This window comes from Candoia aspera, chromosome 2 (assembly GCF_035149785.1).
Source record: "Candoia aspera isolate rCanAsp1 chromosome 2, rCanAsp1.hap2, whole genome shotgun sequence".
NCBI classification, from domain to species: Eukaryota; Metazoa; Chordata; class Lepidosauria; order Squamata; family Boidae; genus Candoia; species Candoia aspera.
Window position 1 is genome coordinate 98,327,694 of NC_086154.1, and position 22,829 is coordinate 98,350,522.

At 42.1% G+C, this 22,829-nt stretch overlaps 1 protein-coding gene across 1 annotated transcript in view; it reads left to right on the forward strand.

The window, feature by feature from the left end:
- The window catches only part of ADGRL1 (adhesion G protein-coupled receptor L1), a 61,705-nt gene extending 40,728 nt beyond the window's left edge, over positions 1-20,977 (forward strand). The window contains exons 7-23 of the mRNA XM_063292526.1: positions 232-335; positions 478-663; positions 1,473-1,511; positions 3,130-3,313; positions 5,650-5,772; positions 5,947-6,152; positions 6,456-6,626; positions 7,019-7,228; positions 8,470-8,690; positions 8,799-8,865; positions 9,195-9,286; positions 14,467-14,635; positions 15,466-15,594; positions 15,749-15,845; positions 16,235-16,363; positions 16,690-16,707; positions 18,479-20,977. Of these exons, the coding sequence (XP_063148596.1) occupies positions 232-335; positions 478-663; positions 1,473-1,511; positions 3,130-3,313; positions 5,650-5,772; positions 5,947-6,152; positions 6,456-6,626; positions 7,019-7,228; positions 8,470-8,690; positions 8,799-8,865; positions 9,195-9,286; positions 14,467-14,635; positions 15,466-15,594; positions 15,749-15,845; positions 16,235-16,363; positions 16,690-16,707; positions 18,479-19,257 (2,924 nt within the window). The 3' untranslated portion in view covers positions 19,258-20,977. The remainder of the gene's footprint in view (positions 1-231; positions 336-477; positions 664-1,472; positions 1,512-3,129; positions 3,314-5,649; positions 5,773-5,946; positions 6,153-6,455; positions 6,627-7,018; positions 7,229-8,469; positions 8,691-8,798; positions 8,866-9,194; positions 9,287-14,466; positions 14,636-15,465; positions 15,595-15,748; positions 15,846-16,234; positions 16,364-16,689; positions 16,708-18,478) is intronic.
- The last annotated feature ends 1,852 nt before the right edge of the window (positions 20,978-22,829 follow it).

Genomic DNA, 22,829 nt, shown 5'->3' on the forward strand with positions numbered 1-22,829 from the left:
GGGGGAAGTGGCAAGAAAAAGATGCTGCTGGAGCATATTTGCGCTGTAATTAAGGGCAAGGGAGGAATCTACCTGGGAAGCCAGCTGGGCATGACCGCAATAATGATTCTTCAGAGACCTTTAACAATGGGTTGTTTTTGTAGTAGAACACAGATAAGGATGAGAGGCTGAAACCACATCAACTGAAACTGATTAACAAGTCTCTCCCATGTCTTGCTCTCCCACCCACAGGTATTGCCTCTTTCCAATGTCTTGCTTCTCTTGGTATTTGGAACCCACGAGGGCCTGATCTCAGCAACTGCACAAGTCCTTGGGTCAACCAGGTGGCCCAAAAGGTATCACCTTTTCCCCAGACATTCTTCCGTACTCTAGTCCTTAATCAGACAGTTCATCTTCATGATGGGTATCAGGCTTCTTCACGCCTGCATAACTCTTTTACTGGATTGAGGCTAGTCTACATTTCTTTCCTCTTGACAGATCAAGAGTGGAGAGAATGCAGCCAATATTGCTACTGAGCTTGCCAGACATACGCGTGGTGCCATCTATGCTGGAGATGTTAGTTCCTCTGTCAAATTAATGGAGCAGCTCCTAGATATCTTGGATGCTCAGCTGCAGGCACTGCGTCCAATTGAGAGGGAGTCGGCTGGCAAAAACTACAACAAGGTGCATGGTGGTATGGTAGTTGGGAGACTGTGGGAGCCTGTTCTCAGCAGGTTGGGTGTTCTAACCTTATATAGTACTTCACTTCCCTGGGCCGTTGAAACAAAACAGCAGTTTCGGAGTGTGAAACAAGGTATTTAATAAAGCTTTTAGCAGCGTGAAGACGCAGTGTTAAGCTTCTGCTCGCCTTTCTTCTCTTTTTCCTTTTTCCTTATAATAAACTGTTAGCAATTTAGTTTTGAAGTTATGAAGAAAAATCTTTTGATGACTGCTTTTGAGGTACAGTCTACCAGATGCTGCTGCTATATAGACTCTGCTCACGTTCATTGGTTTTCTGTAGGATGCTGTATTAGCTCTATTGATAACAATGCAAAGAATAGGTATCGTGTTATTGAGTTAATACGACTTAAGTGTGTAAGATTACATCCTAACAACTCTGGTGATAATTTTGGATTTGAACCTGAGAGCATTAATCAAAAACTTAAGAATTTGACCAAATGTACAGTGTGAGAAAATAAAAAAAGTTAGAAAATGGATCTAAAAAATCGTCCAATTCAACTTGTCTGTTTGAATAACAAATTACCAATGAATTAAAAATTAAAATTAGATTCACATTGTCATTTAGAATATTTCTTTTTATTACCTGCTGTCTGATATCTGAAGTCTTCATAGCCAGAATAAACAATTTTAAGCGAACTCATAAATAAAACGTATTGGGGTAGGGAGAGGCCTTTTGGGAATTCTAATTATTTTCTCCCTATTTTGGCATATGTACCATTTTTGACTCTGGGCCTCTATGCTGTATCCTACAGATGCATAAGAGAGAAAGGACATGCAAAGACTATATTAAGGTGAGGACCATCAGTGTTCTGAATCCAGGTAGGAATGGCTGTGGGCAAGAAGTAACATGCCAATAGCTTTGGGTCTCAGGAAGATGCTGACATCTCTCTGAGATCTGCAGGTTTCTATCTCAAACAAATTGCTTCATTTAGAAGTACCCTATATTTAGAGCCGCATTAAAAAGTTGTTTGTTTATATTTATTAAAATATTCATATTTTGCACTTCTGATGTATTCATATTATATTGTATAACTTTCTAGCAGTACATATGAAAATGTTCAGCAACCCATAGAAATTACAGGAAAGGGACAAGTGAACCTTTTGGGGAAGGACTTGCTTTGCTACCAAAAATACTTTTTTCTTTTGTCTTGCCCAATCTTACCTGAATCACAGGTGAGACATAGGACAAAGTCCTTTCTACAGCAAAGGTCCTCATTTAAATTGCTCTGGATATACAACTGAGATGGAGATCCAGAAAGCATAACCACATGAGACAGTCATATGTGAAAATCCGAACATTGGAAACAATACATAGAAAACTTCCATCAAGCCTATATCATTTTAATTTTGTGTAGGAGGCTATTTGTAGTTATCCAAGTAATTTCTCAACTACTACTGCTACTAGTACTACTTAAAAACTACTCTTCATTCTATGCCAGGGTGGCTGATTTAATAGAATATAAAGTTTGGTGGTTTCAAACAAACAAACAAACAAAAGTTTTGCAGAACAGCAGAACATTTATTTGGCACTAGGGACATAAATGCATGCTCTTGAACTGAATGAGACAAAAGAGGCTCTAAATCAACCTTCTCAGCCTGGCACCAACCCCATGTCTTGAACCTCAATTCCCAGACTAAAGGCAGGATTTAAATAAAATAAATGCGGGGGTGGGGGGGAACGACCCACCAGCAAAGAAATCTGGAGGGTGACATGCTGGGAAGGAAAAGTCATCTAAAATAAATGAGAAAAAACTTTTGAACCTATGATAAATTATATGAATATTTAAACATGGGGGCTATGCTTCTCCTCATCCTGCAAACAAAGGCAATATCTTGTAGTTGCCTGTAGAATTGACCTAACCACCTTATAATACCCAAAGTAATGAAGAGCAATGCCTATGGTTCCTGAGATGAAAAATTGCATTTTCCAGTTGTGGATTGCTTGGAAAATACTGTGGCTTGAATACAGAATTAGCATTTCAGAAATTGAAATGCTCCTTCCATCCATACAAGAATTTTGATCCAATGAGAATAAGCAGTAGTTAGGTAAGAAAAAGCGGGTGGTGGTGGGGATAAGCTAAAGTTACTACTTCCATAAATGGTAGCATCTTTGGATCTGCTCATTAGGAAATGCACCCAACTAGCAATAGCAAAATGACAGGCAATCTTAGACCCTCCAGGTTTTGAGGATTATAAAACACACAAGGCCCAAGTACCATGGATAAAGATCAGGGACACAGACCAGTCTTTTGTCTGTCAGATGTAAGTGGTAGCATGAATCAGTCTATAGCCAGCTTAGCTTAGTGGGGAAGAAGAGGAAAGGAAAGTACAAGAGCAGAAGAGGAGCTGGTTGGAAAGGAATGGACTATGAGAAGTGTGTCCATTCCCTCAAGCTCAATGTCATTCTAGGCTGTGGTGGAGACTGTGGACAACCTCCTGCGTCCAGAGGCACTCGAATCATGGAAGGACATGAATGCCACAGAGCAGGTGCACACTGCCACCATGCTCCTTGACATCCTAGAAGAGGGAGCTTTCCTTCTGGCTGACAATGTCAAAGAACCAGCCCGGTTTGTCACTGCTAAGAATAATGTTGGTAAGCATCAGCCTGCCTGCTTCATCTTGAAAAAGTCAAGGGGGAGGAAGGGAACTGAACAGAATGTGTGGGTGCAGCAGATTTGTGTCTCTCTGCAGTAGTTTTAAGCCAGCCATTCTTGCTTCAAAATGTGTACTGAACATTATTGTACACAGTGCCTGTGCTCTGTAAACGTAGGGAGGAGGGAGCCTTTATCAAATGCAGGCTGTCAAAAAGAGGAAGCTGCTATTTACTTTTTAAAGGCTCTTGAGTTATACCTCCTGGCAGTGTCCTTATTTCTCTGTTGTACTCATAGAAAAACAATCTGTATTTCTGTTGCATGACACATTGGAGAAACAGGTTTCTTACATGGAAGCATCATTCATTTCATTTGTTCTTCATTACATATAATGAAAGCATATATGTAGCATTCCCCATGTTCCTTGCTTCAGCAACCTGTCTACTAATAGGTCTGTGGAGTCCTGGTGCTCTCTGGGCCTTGTTGTTTTCATTGCCAGACTAGGCAACATCTTCAGTGTGAAGAGGGAGTGGGCCTTGCTCTCAGTTTATATACTGTGGCTTGCCCTGCTTGTGTTGGTAGGGGTGTTGTTCTCTCCTTGGGAGTTCTTTGATTGGGCTGTTGTTTGCTGCTTGGTTGATTGACTGAGTTAATAGTCCCTTGATTAGGGTGTATTGTGCTGTTCGATGGTTCATCTGGTGTTAATCCTAGTGTTGATTTTTGCATATCTGGGTGTTGATTGCTGGCAAGGCAACGTCAAATTCTGGCAATGAAATGTCAAATTCTGGCAATGAAACGTCTGCAAGAAAACAACCAGGCTCAGAGGGCACCAAGGACTCCACAGTTCAACCCTGAGCTACAAATATTCATTTTGATTGGTACAAATAGGTCTGTAGGGTAAAAACAAAAGAAAGATTTTCACAGATCAGGCACAAGGGTGTGTCTGCCTGGCACAGACCCTCGCAGCATGGTAGCATGTTGCCATTCAGACAAACTCATTCAGACAAAGCATCATCAGTTGGCCTACTTTACAAAGGTATTGCGGTGATACATAGCAGTAGTAAAGTAATAATGTAAGATTATTATATTATAACACAGAAAATTATGAAGTGCTTTTCTCATTGTTTTGTGCTATAGAACTAATAGCCATGGCCTATAAAATATTATCAGTTCCCTTTGCATGTCTGTCATGTTCTACAGTGACCCAGAAATTGAGTCACAACTTCCCAGGCTACTGCTTTAAAGGGTGCTCAGATTCATCTCTTGAACAAGACGGTGCTGCCACGGGGAGAATCCTACCAAACACAGCTACACATCGGATGCCACATTAAAACCATTTTTAATAGGCAACAAGTGCAAGTGTAGCTGATGGTGTTAAAGCAAGTGAAGAAGAACAAAGCATGAAACCAGACTATAGGAAGAAGAGAAGAGTAGAGTTAGGAGAGGTAGAATTTAGAAATTTCCCAGCCACTCTCTTGGCCATAACCTGCCCTATTGAAGATGGAGATACCCTCCTGTATCTCAGGCTGTGGTTATCTGTTCTTGAAGTAAAATCCATTCATATGCTATTGCCAACCTGTAGTCCAAGCCATTTTGTTACATGGAAATGCCATATTATGTGCTGCTAGCTAGACCAAAACTATCAGAAAATCCAATCAGTATTGCAAGCCATTCTCCTTGAGTGCAGAAAATTCTAGTAATAATGTTATGCAGAACTATAAATTAATATCTTGCCCAGGCAACCTGGAGAAACATACCTTTTGTGTCTGGTGCCAGACTGAACCCATAGCTCTTGAATAATAAATATAGAAACCAAGTCTCCTGCCAGGTTTCTCTGGTGTGTCACTGCTTCTTGGATTAAGTGACCTCAGAGCAATGGAGCAAGCAATAAAACTGTAAAATGGCTCCAGCTCTTTAGATACAAAATGAAAACAACAATCCATAATGGAGTGGAAAACAGATCAGAATAAGTGGAAATGGTACAGTTGCCTATACAGAATTCTTCAATTTAGCAAACAATTTAACTGTAGCAATATGAGCATAACAAAACCAATTGTAACCAAATATAGTATTAAGAGAAACAAAGTAGAGAATGATAATTTAACATCTACTAAGCATTTGAAGGTCATAGCATAAAATTAGCATGACAAAAGAGAGATTGAAACCAAGTCACCCCATTTCTACTCTGGTAGTCTAAACATGAAGTAATATGAAGGTTACATCCAGTATCTGTACAGAAACATGCAAATTTTCAAATAAAAGGGTGATTGTTAAAGCTTTTTAGATTGTTTGATCTGTGTTTCTGTGTTAACCCATTCCATTGTTCTCTCCATTGTAGTGTTGGAGGTCTCTGTGTTAAATACAGAGGGGCAAGTGCCAGATATTGTGTTCCCACATGAATATACTACCAGAAACTCAATCCAGCTATCAGCCAACACAATCAAGCAAAACAGCCGTAATGGTGAGCAAGGGAAGGAATTCCAGGTTTGGGGAGGACCTTAATAAACATTTTCCTGGAACATTTTGGAGACCATCATCATGCAGTTGTCCCTTTTCCTCCCTTTCTAGCAATAATTGATCCTGTCTATTATACCTCGGGGCTGTAGGCCTGATCTCCTTTCCCTTTGTTCCTCAGGGGTGGTCAAAGTCGTTTTCATCCTCTACAATAATTTGGGATTTTTCCTCTCTACTGAGAATGCCACAATCAAGCTTGGAAGTGAAGTTGGTCCACTTAGCCCCTCACTTGTTGTCAATTCCCAAGTTATTGCTGCTTCTATCAACAAGGAATCTAGTCGTGTCTTCCTTATGGACCCTGTCATCTTTACACTCTCCCACCTGGAGGTGAGATAAGCATGATTCCTGGGATCACTGTACCTGTTTCCTTTTCTTTGCCACATTTCAGTAAGTCCCATACCCTGGTACTTGGTGCCTTGTAATCATCTCTGTACTAAACTACAACAGTAGCAACGTTACACACTGTAAAGGCTTCACTGCTGATGTTCTGGGCATGTATAAAGTCACTTTGTACCAAGTCATATATTTTTTCTATATAATAAACTACCTGTATTCAGGAAATGCTACACCTTCTTCTCTCCCACCATTATTCTATTGATGACACCCAGACACATTCCTCTTTCCACATAGGACAAGAATCATTTCAATGCCAATTGCTCTTTCTGGAACTACTCAGAGCGTTCCATGATGGGATACTGGTCCACACAGGGCTGCCGACTGATGGAGACCAACAAGACCCACACCACCTGTGCTTGCAGTCATCTCACCAATTTTGCTGTCCTCATGGCACACCGTGAAATTGTAAGAATATCACTTGCCCGAAGAAGGATGGGAGGAAATATGCCAGATTGTTGGGGGGAAGGAAATGGTTTCCCATCATCATTGCAGGTGTACTCATGGTCATCCTTTTAGCTGTTAATGCATGCTGAATCTTTATCGTGTTATATGGGTCATACATAATATCAGGGTAGCTGTTACCCTTCAAAATGTTAATGAAATGGTCAGTCTATGATTTTAATAAAAATGAAATGGCTTCACAGTATTAAGAAGATGACTGAATCAGACAGAGGCAACCCAATAGTTGAGACCATTGTCTAAATTACTAAGTTCAGTCTAAAATTCAGCTGCACAGCTGAACTGCATAGGAGGATGGGGAGCCACACACACCAGGCTTATTCCCTTTTTCTTTTCAGTATCAGGGTCGCATCAATGAACTTTTGCTGTCTGTCATCACCTGGGTGGGCATTGTGATATCTCTGGTCTGCTTGGCCATTTGCATATCCACCTTTTGTTTCCTCCGTGGATTGCAAACTGACCGCAACACCATCCACAAGAACCTCTGCATCAATCTCTTCATGACTGAGCTCCTTTTTCTTATTGGAATTGACAAGACACAGTATGAGGTATGTGATGGTTTTCCCTTCAATTGTTCAAAGTCACCATGAATGTGCAGTGAGATCTGGGAGGTACATTAGGAGGCATGATATAGAATATGCTAGAATGGGGCTTGCCAAATCAGTGTGACACTGATAAGCCATTTTGATTCAGAAAGTAATGCATATGTGTGTATGCCTGCATGCATCTCTTGGACCGCTGTTCCACTGAGGATCTAACTGATCTCTGAGCATTACTAGAAGAAATATTAGACTGCAAAAAAAAATTCCAGATGTCACATTTTCAAATATTTATTTTTGTAGTTCACAGAAGTAAATTATTCTAGCTTGGAAGCAGAATTCTGTTTTCTCTGTGAAATGTAAATGTCTCATCATGGAGGAAGGTTGCCTGCTGTAAACTGTTGCCCCTTGCTCAATGCAATGACAGCTTAGTCCTAAGGTGATGGTATTGATTATGATCATGTGGTGGTGATGATGATGATAATCATAGAAGGAATAGTATTGCATCACGCATTTACCTCAGTTGTGTGTGGGGGGGGCTCCGTCTGTCTGGGCTATGTGGATAATATAAACAAAAAAAAGGTAAAATGGAGCAGCTTACTCTCATTATTTGGCAAAGAGAGGGAACAGGAAGGAAGAGAGTAATAGGAGACTGGTCCTTCTAGGAATTCAAGAGCATTCGTCATAGTATAATCTCATCTTATCAAAACTCAGAGAAGAATCTCTGTGTTATGAATAACAGGAATAATATTTAAGGCTGTGGAAGCGGGAACTTAACATAATTCAGCACTGCTATGTAGGCAACCAAGAGCTGCAGGTTATGCAGTTGCTCCCAAAGAAGTTTTCTAGTCCTAGGGTCACATGATGAGTGGAAGTAGGGAGATTGATTGGAAGAATATTGTTGTAGGTGGCCAATGTAAAAAAGAAATGGAAACAGTATGTGGCCTTGCATATATTGTTACCCTGCAATTCCATCACTGCTCACCATTACCCAGGCTGGCTATGCTGATGGAAGTTGTAGTCTGGCATTTGGACAGTCTTTAAAGAGCGACAATTAGTGCACAAAATGATTTGTAGAGACCAAGGCAGCCTTCTCTTTTTCTAATATTAACAACATATAAATTGCATGCTATTTTATTTTATAGTAATTACATTGGAGGCACAATAAAGAGATCTTAAATAAATCAATATATTCCCCCCACATACACAAAAATCCATGCTAATTGGAATTCTTTTCCCCTCAATCCCAGATTGCCTGCCCCATCTTTGCAGGGCTACTGCACTACTTCTTCTTGGCAGCATTCTCCTGGATGTGCCTGGAGGCCATTCACCTTTACCTCATGCTGGTTGAAGTCTTTGAAAGCGAGTACTCCCGCAGGAAATACTATTACTTGGGTGGCTATTGTTTCCCTGCTCTGGTAGTGGGAATTGCTGCTGCCATTGACTACCGCAGCTATGGCACTGAAAAAGCGTAAGTAAATTGTCACTGCAGGCCAGCCAAACTATGCAATAGTCAAGCTGTGAGATGTCCACTGTTCTTTGGGTCTCTGTCTAAATATTTCTTGATCTCTTTTGGCAGTTGCTGGCTTCGAGTTGATAACTACTTTATCTGGAGTTTCATTGGACCTGTTTCTTTCGTTATTGGGGTGAGTCATTGCTGGATTCTTTAGTATAGTTGAGGTGGGATTTCCCTCTCAGTTTCAGAATCCAAGGCCCCAAGCCAAACCTGGGGAGAGCACTAAAGTCCTTATTCCAACACTTCCCAACCCTTTAGATACCCCTTCTCTTCCCAAAGATCAGAAGAATGTCTGGGAGGTTGTAATGCACATCTCACTCCAAACCATGCAATCCTATAGTGGGAATTCATTGCCAACCTGAGAATGGCACAGAGAAAAGCTACTAACTGGGGGAACTGTAAGGCAAAGAATTCCATCTCACACACACCCCTTCACATTCATCTGTACATATCCTCCAGATCAACCTTGTATTCCTCATGATCACTCTGCACAAGATGATCCGCAACACATCTGTCCTCAAGCCTGACTCCAGCCGACTGGACAATATCAAGTGAGTTCCTCTTTTGATTCCTTTTGATCTTCTGATGTAGGTCCAAACACCTCCTTATCTTAACAGCTTAATTCCAGTGCCCTCTGAACACAACAGTGTCTGTTGAATCTAGTTCTTTTAAAGCAGTACACTGGAACAAAATAGGCCCAGCCCAGACAAAGTAGGTATCTTTGTGTTTAAATGCAGGACATTTCCCAAGACATTAGGACAGAAAGCCCCCATCTGCGAGGTCCAGAAATATCTCATTTGTGGGAATCAAAGCCTTAGTTCCAGAGAAAGGGGTTTTAAGGGTTGAAATGGTCCTTTCAGCATGCTAGGCTTTGGGGGCGACTCATTCCTCAGAGACAGGATGATGCCTTGAAGCATTTGTCTAGCCAAGGCCTTTGGACAGCTGATGTTTTTGCAGCACAGCACACTGCAAAGATTCCTTAAAACCTGCTGTCATTCCCTCATTTTAAAAAATAACAACCTTCCATACCTCTATAAAAGGAATTCCCATTCTCTCAGATAAATAGAGTAAGGCTATTTTATTCAGCAGGAAATGAAGTGAAAAGCATGCTTCGTTAAGAACATTTGGAAAGATTTATGCTGCAAATAGTTTACAAATGACAAACTGTCAAAACCCATGTGTTACTCACAAGTTCACACCTTCTTACACCTGTTTTCATAACAGTTATACAGTGACTGTGGTTGGTAGGGAGAACATACCTTGCTTGTTGCTCAGTTAAGACAAATAGTTTCATTTTAACATCTATCAAACTGAGAAGTACAGAGTTCATTTAATCCTTAACCTAACTCAAATGGCTCAGAACCATGCTTAGGGCAGCTGGAGCAAGAGTCAATGAATGCATCCAAGAGAAGCTGCTAATCCCTTATGAATTCCAAGAAACAGGGTGGGCAAGTTGGCTGAATGCAATCCCTGAACACCCTTTTTAGCAGCTCCCAGAAGCCCCTCTAATCATCATGATGAAAACCAGTGTGTTGGTTCCCTCCATTTTCAGTCAGGAAATACATGAAAACCGAATAGAAGACCTCAAACCTGGTTAAAAGAAAAAGATCCCTCCCATGCAAATATACCAGCTCTATCCATGCATATGATATAGCCCCATCTACTTCACATCATTGCCTTTCCCACTGCAACCTTCAGTGTTTCTCTTAAGTGCAGCCTTCAGCCACCAAAAGATTACCCACCCTATTATAAAGAGAAGAGTGAAATGTTCTGTTCTCAGTTGTACCGGGTTAGTGGTGTTATAGCATGGGATTCATGGAATTACTGTATGTGGGTGTTTGTACTGGTGTACAAAGAGATAGATGCGACTTCCCCCACATACAGTTGTTTTTGTATAATATTGATTGATTGATTGATTTGTAAGATTTATATGGCCACCCAACTCAACCAGTGTGACTGGAAGTTCCAGTTCTGGAATATCCAATCAGTATGGCCCTGATTTGCACATGGATTAAGAATCCTGTAAATCTGAAATTCAGTAGCGGGGAACTTTAGCTCTGCAGGTATTAACTGAGCTAAAACTCCCAGCAGGTTAGCTAGTAAGGGATGCTGGGAACTGTAGTTAGCAATATCTGGAGGGTTTCTACCTCAGATTGTAGCCTGAATTGATGTAGTAGTTTTTGCTTCCTAATATCGTTATCAGCAGAGTACAACCGTTATTTTCAGAAAACAGCTCAGTTCTTTCACACCGATTTTTTCTGTTTTTCCAATTAGTTTACCAGGAAATTGCAAATAATGTATAGTATTTACTGTTGGTATGGTTTTGCAGCCCACTTCCTTTACTGTTGCTATGTTTATTTCGGATTCCAGTTTAGCTCAGTGTGTCAACATGTTGCTTTGGGTTTTTCAATTTTTCATACAAATTGACAGGTCCTAATATTACCCTTTATGCAGAAAAGCAGAAGAATTAATTTTAATGGCATAAAATAAAAAGGAGAAAAATCCATAGCATTCACACAGGGAGTACACGAATGTCAGTAGAAGAAAGAAATATATTTGTGCCCTAAGTGTGCTTGGAAATAAGTCTTCTGACAGTCTCATAAGTATTTATTGGCTCAATCCAGAGGGACGTATGGAGGGGGTAGACCTCATTTCTCCAGACAGTCCGTTCAGATCTTCAGTATCCACAGGCTGAGAATATTAAACAACAGAATAAGTAGTTCCCAAAGGTATAACATCATACCTGCTCTGACAATGGATTCCAAATCAAAATGCATCTGTCAGCTTCATTTGCAAACAATAATGTCAGCTGCTTATAGTGAGGCATAAAGTCCTTCAGCTTCTCATCCCACACTCCCAGCATCCTGTTGGAGGAAGTGCTGCACAGGATAGAAAAGCAGATGCAATGGAAAAATAGGTGATTGTTGCTGTCTCCACTGCCATGGAATAACGCTCTACATCAGCTTGAACCTTTGCTGTCCTGACTGATCCCAAGATTTCGTCCAGTTACACTCAAAAAGCTGTCATGCCTTTTGTTTCATATGTTTCAGCTCCCATCAAATCCGATGTTGATTTGTGGCAATACTGTCTATTGTTCAAGCTGTTTTTATATTCCACAGATAGCCAGTCCTTCAACCGTGACCTCAGCAGAGGACACAGGAAAATCCCCAAGTGGATTCAGGAAATCACTCAGATCCATTAGGCACAGGGGCAAACAATTTTAACCAGTCTATAACCTGTGCAGAAGTTATACTGGTGCCCAGCCTAAAATAAGCAGATAATGAACTGTCCATGACAGTGAATTACATAATGCTTCTCTACCTTCAAATCACTTCTTACAACCTGAGCAGAATATCAGCTCTAGAATAATGTCCACATGCATGTATGGGGCCAAATACTAACTGATACTGCCCATGGTAGCAAGGCAGACAGGATGAAATCCTGATTTACTTCTGAGTGAGCAGATTCTTGAAATGATCCAGGACAAGAAGGCTAGGGCAACCCAATGCCATATCCCAAACTGCTGAGCTAGGCCAGGAAGAGTGACTGCTAGGCTGTAAGGAAGATGATATAACAACAGAAGCCCTACATTGTTCCAACCACCCAATCACAAAGACATTCACTCAACATTAGTAGTCTGCTGGTGGGAATACTGTATCAGGCCAGTGAGAGAGAATTCATATAGAGTTTATCTTTGATATATCACACTACTGGGGGAGCCCTTATGTAGCTCTTTAAAAAAAATGTATACATGAGAAGGCTTTCCTACTGAAGTTTTTCAGATGTATGCATATGAACCAGGAGGCAGAACAAGCTAGTACATGTGACCTGAGAAGCAAAATGAGTTGATTGATTCAACTCATGTATGATTCTGGAATTTAAGCTAATAAAAATATAAAAATTAGAATTAAAACTAATGGGCACTACCTTGAAGATACTTTGGATCCCAAGATTAGGCCATAACAGGTGACCAAGAGGTGGACACACTGTTGCAAGGCTTCCCCCCACAAAGTAATTACGTTAGACTCTCCCGCTGCATGGCAATATCCTGTGCCTGTTATCAGCATCGCTCTAAAGAGAACAGAATAAGAAAATGATTTGGACTTTCCTTGCTGCAAAAAACTCAGAAATGGAAAACAAACCTTTCAGGGAAAATAACTAGGGAATACAACTGTATAGTTCTGTACATGAGGGACATTTTAGTGAGAAATCCCCTTTTAAAGGAATGCACTCAAAGGTCCAGATATAAATAGGAACATATTGGGAATAGGAAGAATAAAGGAAGACAACAATCATATTAAGAATATTCCGAATAAAAAAGAATGAGGTCACACCTTGTTATCTATTACCTACCTGAGGAAGGTCTTCGTAGGATATGTGGATAGTTCCATATAGAGTGGATGCTATATGAGAGGGAACATTCAGCTTCCTATTGCTAAAAAATTCTTGACTTAACATATTTATAGAATCTGAGAGCAGCAAAAGCCAGAGTTTTAATGAAAATTGAATGTTGTTTAATCTAAAGAAAATATCCTCCATTTCTGAGTGTCTGGAACTTTCTTCTTACTAATTCCAATAGCATCAGTTCCAACAGAACGAAGTTTAAGAATGAGCATAAATGTGTGAATGCATGCTCAGAAACAAAGCTGAAGATATATGGAATGAGGCCAACTGACAAAGGGCTAGGCTGGAGCACAGTTGCACTACAAAAAAAAATAAGGGGTTGTCCTATTTTTTATACCTTTGATATTTTAAAACACCATAACATTAAAATAAGTATCTCTATATCTAAGAGAGATAGAAGAAAAAAGAATGTTAAGTTGACCACCAAACTTACCTTTAGGATGGAGGACAGTGTAGGAGATTGTGAATGGTGAGCGTGGTATGATGTTTTTTTCCCTATCTCATTTGCAATACATGAATAAAAGCAGAGGGCAATAGCAGAGGGTGAAAGTAAAAGAGGCAGCTTTACAGCAGCCAGCATGATTGGATAAGGATGAGTAGGAAAGCAGAGCTCACTAAGCGGTTTTTGACTAGTAACATCTGACACACACAACCCCATCAGAGAACTGGAGGGGTTTTTTTTCTTTTCTCCTCACATGCGTTCTCACCCATTTCTTTCTGTCTCACCCTCTGGCATCAGCAAATATCACAGAGTGACTCTTCCCTTCATTATATATACAGTAAAGAACAAGTACCAATGCTCAATTTCACACACAGTTTCTCTTTCCTTGCCACCTAAAATCACCCCTGGGAGAAAACCAATGAAAAATTGTTCATAGATTCTTTCTTAGAGAGCAAGGAAGAGGACAGCTCCTTCCAGGACCACTGAGGCCTGGGAACGTGAGTTGGCCCTGGAGAAGTATTGATGTGCTCTGGCAATTCTTAGTTGGATTTTATCATCACTGTTTTAGGCTGCTGTTCAGGATATAAGTCATTTAAATCTCACTTAAGGTCCCTCCAGCCTCTGTCCTTGTGGCTTGTTGTGTAGATGAGCTCTTTGGTGTACTTCTTCATAAAATCTACAGCACAAGCTGTGGTTCATCTAGTCAGTAGCTCTGTCTCATCAAGCATTGAGGCCATCCCTTAAAAACCATGTTCATCTTCTCAAGGCAGTTTTCCCTGTGTTCAAAGCTGAAGAACCCTTTCTGAAAGTAGAAGGAAGACGTGAGAAGTGAGGCCTCCACATTACCAGTGCCTATCCTGAATTTACTAGTCTCTCTTTCTACAGGTCTTGGGCACTTGGAGCCATTACCCTCCTTTTTCTCCTGGGCCTCACCTGGGCATTTGGCCTCCTCTTTATCAACAAGGAGTCTATTGTCATGGCCTACCTCTTCACTACCTTCAATGCTTTCCAGGGCATGTTCTTCTTTGTCTTTCATTGTGCACTGCAGAAAAAGGTGGGTAGTCCTGGGTCAGAACTGAAGGACATGACAAAGGCTAGAATGGGAGGTTGAGGAAAACCAGTGGAGCTGATCCTGCAAGGTGCTGACCAGGGGCTTTATGAAGGCAACAGGGCTTCCTAGTCAGGAGCCTGGGCTTTTTTGCAGAAAAGCAGCATTACTGTAAGGTACTTTGAATCTACATTGACCAGTAATGAATTGAACTATCTGATGAGATAATTTTAGCCAACCATACTAGTCTTAATCAATTAGCTGATAGATTTTGGCATAGATTTTGTATATGAGTAAAAACACTAGTTTTGAACCCAGGTGAATACTTCTTCTGTTATTAAAATAAGCACAACACATAGTGATTTGTGAGAAGTGTGTTTGAAGTTTTCAGACAGTGTTTGTTAATCTGCTTTTTTGTAACTACTACTCTTCGTGAGTAATTGGGACACCTTTTTAGTCTATACATTTTTCATCATTTAAACAATTAGGTGAATGTTGCATCTCTAGTTTTGCATGAAGGTAAAGATTGTGTCTGAAAGGCTAAGAACAGTTGCTAAAAGAACAGAACAGCATGAAGAATCCTTGTGTTGCTGGGAAATGGTCTTCTCCTTACCAGTTAAAAGATATTGTGTAACTATTCTGTCTTTCTCTTCTTAATGATTGTGTGTGTGTGATAAGCAAAAAAGACAGAAGCAGTAGCAAAGGAGGCTCCAGGTGCAGCATGTTACCAACTGGATCCCTCTTAAGCCATCACACAATGAATGCCTTGTCTGAAAGCGGAATGGAACAATGCATTTTTCCCTTTCCTTTTTTCTCTTCCCCCTATTTTGCATTAGGTGCACCGGGAGTTCAGCAAATGCCTGCGACACGCATCCTGCTGCCTACGGAGCCCACCAGGTGCCACACTAGGTTCCCTCAAGACCTCAGCTATCCGCAGCAACAACCGTTACTACTCTGGAACACAGGTAAAGTCTGGCAAGGGTTAGTGCAGATCAGTCACTGAACTGAGGATATTGGAACCAAACTAAAATTTTTGAGGGGACCAGGCATCAGTGTAGGATGAATGGGAAAAACAGACAGATATGGTTCTGTTACATCCAGAGTGGGGCTGTCTTTCAGAGCCGAATCCGGAGAATGTGGAATGATACTGTAAGGAAACAGACTGAGTCCAGCTTCATGGCAGGTGATCACAACAGCACTCCGACACTTAACCGAGGTGAGTGGTCACTGTCCATCATTCCCAATGAACCTGTCCTAAACCAGAATGAGAATATGCACCAATACAAGTGAAAAGGGAAATTAGTCCTTATGAGCAAGAAGATCTCCTGCCCTAAGTGGGCAGTCACAAAGTCCCCACTTCAACTTCTAACCCAATACTCCTCATCAACTTCTAAAGAATCATCCTTCTCTTTCTTAGCTATCTCTGGAGGTCCTCACAAGAGAATGATAGAGCTCTAGTCTAGCATGTCTTGTAGTGACTATTCCTCCAAAGAGCTTCTCAATGTTCTTCAACTCTTCCCCACCCCACGACCAACTTTTTCTGCCCAGATACAGACATTTGTGTCCTGCAGAATCCTAACACTTGTGCATATATCTCTCTTGCAGGTACAATGGGGAACCACCTGTTGACCAACCCTGTGCTGCAGACACGGGGTGGGACCAGTCCCTACAACACACTCATTGCTGAGTCTGTGGGCTTCAACCCTGCCTCACCCCCTGTCTTCAACTCTCCAGGTAAGATAGTCACCATCTAGAAGGAGAGTCCTTCTCTTTCTCTCTGAGCTTGTGGCTCCAGATTGGAAAAAGGTTCTGCATTCATGCACCTAGTAAATAGAAAGGGCATTATACAAATCCAGACTACAGTACATGCATTGTACAATTGGGGGAGAGCAACATTTTCAACTCTGCAGAGGTTGAATCTGAGACTTTATCCATGAAAATCACAAGCTCTTCCACCAAACTCTGACCAGAGGGATATGAAGATTATGGATCATGTCTAATATTAGAGAATAAGCCCTTTTCTTTTTTTCTTTTTCTCTCCTAATCAATGCTGCCTCCAGGGAGCTTCCGAGAGTCCAGTACGTCCCTCCTTTCCAGTTCCATTTCGCAGTAATGTTTCCTTCATTGCTAGTATGACTGGCAGGCTGGGGTGGGCGCAGAACAGGCTTGGGCAACCGTGTGCAATTCTGTCTGTTGGCTGCAGGGAGTGCTGGCTCTGGGAGGGACTCTTTGGGCTTTCCATTTCCATTTCTTAATCTTGGGGAGGCCACATGGTTCTTGCACTACCTGCTGTGGGCACCAGATGGAGCAAGAAGCACCCACAAAGCTCAAAAATACCCAACCTAGCCACCCTCCCAGTCATGCTGGGTTAAAGCAGTGTGCCCAGTGATCTAGCTGGGGCTCCCTCCTCAAAGTATTTTCTTCACTGCTTAAAGATAGTTTATTCTGTTGCCTTTCATCAGGTTTCTTCTGTGGGCAAAAGAGGAGGCATCTGCGCTGCGTAATGCATGTGGCTGTGCTTGGCTAAATTAGGCATTTCCCATATGGCTGTTTTCTTTTCCATGACCCTATAGATTATGGATAATTACACTTTCCCACACACAGACACTCGTATGATTCCTGACAAGTCCATTTAACACATGTAAGTGGGCATTGCCCACAGATGCAGCAGTTCTAACACAAACATTTTTAAACCTCATGCACTTGAATCCTGGGCTATTTGCACACAGTTCAACCCAAAGAGAAGGGAATTGCAGAGACCTGCTCAATGAAAAAGAAAATCAAAATTATCCAACTTCTATTTGGACATACATTTTCTTAATGGCAACAGTTCTGTATGTTTGCTCTTTGTTTTATAATGCTGGGCCTAATTATCAAGTTATCAAAGTCACCCTATGCTTGTTTTTAAATCTTGTGGAAGCTGGGAGGCCCAGACAAGGGAGAAAGTAAGACCCTGCTTCATACAGGCAGCCATCACTTCAGACGTTTCAGAAAATATTTGAGCCTTGCTTCTTCAGGGAGTGACTGCCTTACTTAGCGAAAGCAACTCCCTGTCTTAACAATTTAACATTTTCTCGAAAGCTCCCACACTGGGTATAGTGTAGCAATTTCTTCCAGTGGTGCAGTTATATAACTTTATATTCTGGACTTCAGGATTTTTTGGGGAGAAAACAGAGTGTTTCATTAGATGAATACTTCTAAACATGGTTAGCCAGCCCTGGTGCCTTTGGGGGGCCGGCGTCTGCTGGATCTGAGCTCTGAAGGCTCTTCAGCAAAGGGCAAATCAGTGAAAACCACCTTCTTCTCTTTAACAGGAGTGGGTTTGGTTAAGAAGTCTCCTTGTCTCTTCCACAGGATTGTAAAAATAGTTGGATCAAATCTTCAGAGTGTCTTGTTGAAATAAAGGAGACTGTAGAACTCTGAAATAAGCCCTATTTGCTGAAATGTGCTGGCCAATTCAGTTCAGCATAAATTACCTTTCCAGCACTAGTTTCAGATTCACTTTTGTTTCCCTTTTTTTGCAGAGGGTGGGGATGGAGTCAGTTTGAGGCTACCTTCTTTCTCTGAACATAAGCCAATTATCCCAGGGGAATCATCCCATATGATTCTCATCCAGACAATTCTCCTTTGTTCCAGCACAAACACACCCATAAGTGCTTGTGTGCCTGAACATTCATAAGTCCATGCTGCTCAGATGCGTTTCTTCTTTCATACGTGACCAGTGAACAGCTTGCCTGTTAATGTATATCTCAGTTCCCAGAGTTATTGCTTCCACTGACCCCAGAAGGCGCGCATGGTCTCCCTCCAATTTTCTGCCACTAATGCCCCTATCTGTGCTGCCCCTTACAGAGCACCCCCTGAACAACAGCCGAGACGCTTGTGGCATGGACACCCTCCCGCTCAATGGCAACTTCAATAACAGCTACTCCCTCCGCAGTGGTGACTTCCCCGCCGAGGGTACCAAGATGGCTGATTGTCGACGAAACCTGAGTGATGCTGCGGCCTTTGAAAAAATGATCATCTCTGAGCTGGTGCATAACAACTTGAGGGGGGGAGGCAGCGGTGCAGTCAAGGGAGGTGGGGGTTCCACTGAGACCTCCAATCCCCCTGGGCCTCCTCCCCCTCCCAATGCAGTAGCAGGGGGAGGGGGAGCCAGCAATGAGGATGATGCCATTGTGCCTGATGCCCCTTCCTTGACCCATGAGGAGAACATGGAAATTGAACTTATGTATAAGGCCTTAGAGGAGCCACTCTTGCTTCAGAGGGCGCAGTCCATCCTCTACCAGAGCGACCTGGAGGAGTCAGAGAGCTGCACAGCTGACCTGACAGAGGGGGGTGACGGCCAAGCTCCTTCACCCAACAGGGACTCTTTATACACCAGTATGACCAATCTGAGGGACTCCCCGTATCCGGACAGCAGCCCTGAGGCAGTTGGGGAAGTGCTTCCTCACGCCCAAGCCATCAATGAGATCTACTATACCAACCGGCCAGCCTTGGTGCCGCGCAACCAGCTCCAGGCCTACTACCAAGTCCGGAGACCCAGCAATGATGGGTATTTGGTCCCAGCAAGCTTAGAGAACCCTGCAGTGGAGGGAGATGGCCAAATGCAGCTGGTGACCAGCCTTTGAGGGGCTGAAAAGGGACTGAGGGACCATACCTCCCAACCCCAACATGGCATCCTTGCTGTGACCTGAACATTTTCATTTTTTCCTGGAGAAATGGTGGGGAAGAAGAGAATGGAGCAGGCTGGGGAATGAGTGGAGGAGAGAAGGTAGAAGAAAGAGCTGAGGCAGAGGTCTTCTCCAAAGAGATGGGTAGCCATTTTATCCAGCTATCTTTCCATCCGCTTAGTTTTCCAGACAGAAAGTGAGACATTGCCTATTAGAATATGTCAGTTCCTTTTCCAGGCAAATGGAATCAAGGAAAGAGAGCAGTATCTAGGCAAGAAGATCAGACTTACAACAATACCTCCTAGAGAGTGGAGGAGGAACCATAGATTGAGAAAGTTTGAAAGTGGAATAATTAATTTTTTATTGCTTCAATAATCAAAGCCATGAGGGTGCCATATGCAGAGAATGGGAAACATGGGGGAATACCCTGCACCCACTCTCCACCCTCCCTTCCCCATGACTTTATTGGCTTGTTTTTCAACAAGAAAAAAAAAGAGGAACAAACAGGCACATGGCCTTCTTAGGGTTTAGGTGCAACCAATGGCCACCCACCCCCAAATCATAGGAAGAGGTACACATGGGGAGAAAGGAAGGAGTTGTTCAGTTGATGCTTAAGACCAGAACTAGCCTTCCAGTATTTGTTGGAATTCCCACAGATTATCAGTGGGATTTCTATTGGCTCCTTATTTATTGCATCAGAGTGGCAAGACTTCAGAAAAATGATCTTTTTTTTTTCTTTGTCCTTTTAAAGCTACATAGATGTGTTTAAGATGCACCATTGCTTCTAGGGAAGAAGGAGGAAGTAGCACTGAGCTGGCTTATTTTCGTTTTTTCTTTACTTTTTGTTGCCACATTTGATGGTCATTCCCCCTTTTAATTTCTTTTCTGTGGCCACCAAGCTTGAAATCATACAAAATACAGATGAGGAGGGATGGAATTGAGGGCAGCTGTCAGCTCTGTCAATCCCTCACCCAGTCTACTGTGTTCCTTCTCCAACGTTTAGTAGTGATGCAAGAAGAATCATCTTCCTTCTGTTTCATTCCTGCCTGTGAAGAAGCAAAAATCAGGAGTACTTGCAATGCAAATATGGCTGCCATCCGAACATATTTGGGACCACATGAGGGGAAATAGGAGTGTTGAACTCTTTCTTTCTTTTTTTTTCCAAACTGGATGGATTGTGTCTTTCAAACAAATGAGAAAAACAAAACAAAAACACTAACCCAGACTGCACTTTTTTCCCCAAAGGAAGAAATAGCAAATCTCCCTCTTCAAGCACAACTCAACTTTTCTCAGCAGCTCTCCTCCTGGGGAGCTAGAGGAGGAACCGGTCTCACCTAGAGGCACCATATCTCTGGCGGGCGGTGGGCAGGGAGAAAGGGGTCTAAGGGAAGGGGGAAGGGATGTCAGTTGAAATACTGTAAATAGGAGATCCTCAAAACAACAAGCAAGAATCGATTTACTCACTTGAAAAAGGAAAACTACAAACCAAGGAACTTTTCTGTCTGGGTTTGAAATATATCTATATCTATATACTAATAGATACAGATATATAGCACTCCGCTCTGCTCTGGCCCCATGTGTATATGGGAGCATTAAAGGGGAAAGAAAATCCCTGCTTTGATGAAGACAATGGGGGGAACCTACCAAGAGCAGATTTTTACAATCAAGGAAAGAAAAACATTTTGGCACAATTTTTATGTAATATATAGCATATACTGCGTCATTTCTGTGACCTTGAAGCATTTTCCCTTTCCTTCCAGATGAGGTACTTTTTTTCATACATCCTGATGAAGTTGGTTATTTTCTCATTAACTGACACTTTGCAACTGTGGGTGGGGAAAAAAAAGTTTTTACCGCAAGACCCAAAGATGCTGTAGTTCTGCAATGCTGTAGGTGCCAGGAAAATCCTTTGCTTTTAGAAATTTTAGTGGCAGGGGTGGGCAGATAGTGTTTCATTTCCTTTTTAAATAAGCCACACTGTTGGTATTTATTTGAAACATTCAGGCTAGCATTTGCCAGGTGACATTCTATCAAAGAAGAGAAGTGATGTGTGGTTTCACTGGCCAGAGCCTCAAAGCATTCATTGTGTTGGTTTTGTTTGGGTTTTGATCCCCTGCGGGCTGGTAGATCAATGACTGTTGAAAGCAGAAACCGAGGGTCAGCTGCTTTCAAGGAGGCCTTCTAGATAGCATGGGCTTTCTCTCTCAGCATCAGAGAGAAAGATGAACCATCCCCCAATTCCTTGTCCCTCCATTCATCTCTTACCTTACTGTCTTTAGTAACAACCAACCAGCGCCCCCCCACCCCCATGAATTACCATATAGGATCTTTAGATGCTTTGTACTTCACCAGGAGGCAAATCTAATCCTGATGCATTTGCATTTTCAGTTCCCCAGTTTTCCCCTGGGGTGAGGCTGGACTAGGCCTTTCTAACTCCTGCGACACCCCAAACTGTCCCTTAATCATTTTGGGGAAAGAGAAACTTACCATGCTACCTGTACCCATTTGTCCTTTTCTACTTGTACTGTAAATACTGTAGAAGGTTATCTGCCAGCAACAACAAAACGTGCAGGCGAATTGCATTCTGTGGCTTTACATTTAAGATAAACGGAGAGATCTCTGGAGTGCAGAACTTGAGCTAGTGTGTTTTGGAATCAAGAGGGATTACTTATAGTAGAATTAGGTGGAATTTTCCACGTAAAACCTTTTTCCCCTGCTGTTCCAGCTCACAGTAATAGCCACACTCCTGTATTAAGTCACAATAGAATTGGCACTTTTAAAAGTGTTCAGGCAGCTTTTGCTTTATATCCAGATCATGAATTCACAGGGCACAAGGAAATGGATCGCAGGGCTTTTTGTCCTTTGTGCTGTTGTATTACTCATTGGTATTGCAGGGCAAGAAACTGAGAGGATTGGCTAGGATTGCTAGCAAACCCTTCTGAGTCCAAACTCCTTCCGCCACACTTGATTTTGCCCCCAACTAAATTTGTGATTACCGTAAGTGAAGATAAGTTCCCACTCTCATTTCCCTGTTCCATCCACAAACTGTGGTTCTGATCAGCCCCCTTCCAATACCAAATGGCCTTATTCACCCCACTTCCCTTTGCTGCGTTGGTCCAAGGAAGGCTCTAGGTTTAGGAACCTCCTTGGCTTTAATACCAAGAGGTACCTCCATTTGGAAACCTCGCATTAAAAGCAAAATGAAAACAAAGAAACCAAAGACTGCCCTTGTTCTCCCTGCTATGAGATGAAGCTATGGGGATTGAGTTTCTGGCAGCCCAGCATAAAAGCTTTGCACTTTCCTGCATGTTAGGTGTTAGGGGTCCATGCAGCAGGTGAGATTTGGAGAAGAACAGGAAGGAAGAAATCAACAAGTAGATGAGTTAGTATCAGTGTTATTGCACACACTCTCCTGGTATAAGAGGAAATGGTGGGAAGTGGAGCTCTATTGACGTTAGGAGCTGTGAGGAGGGGATTTTATTGTCCAGGTTTTGGAATCAACCCAAATGTTCTCAGCTTTATGTTGGGAG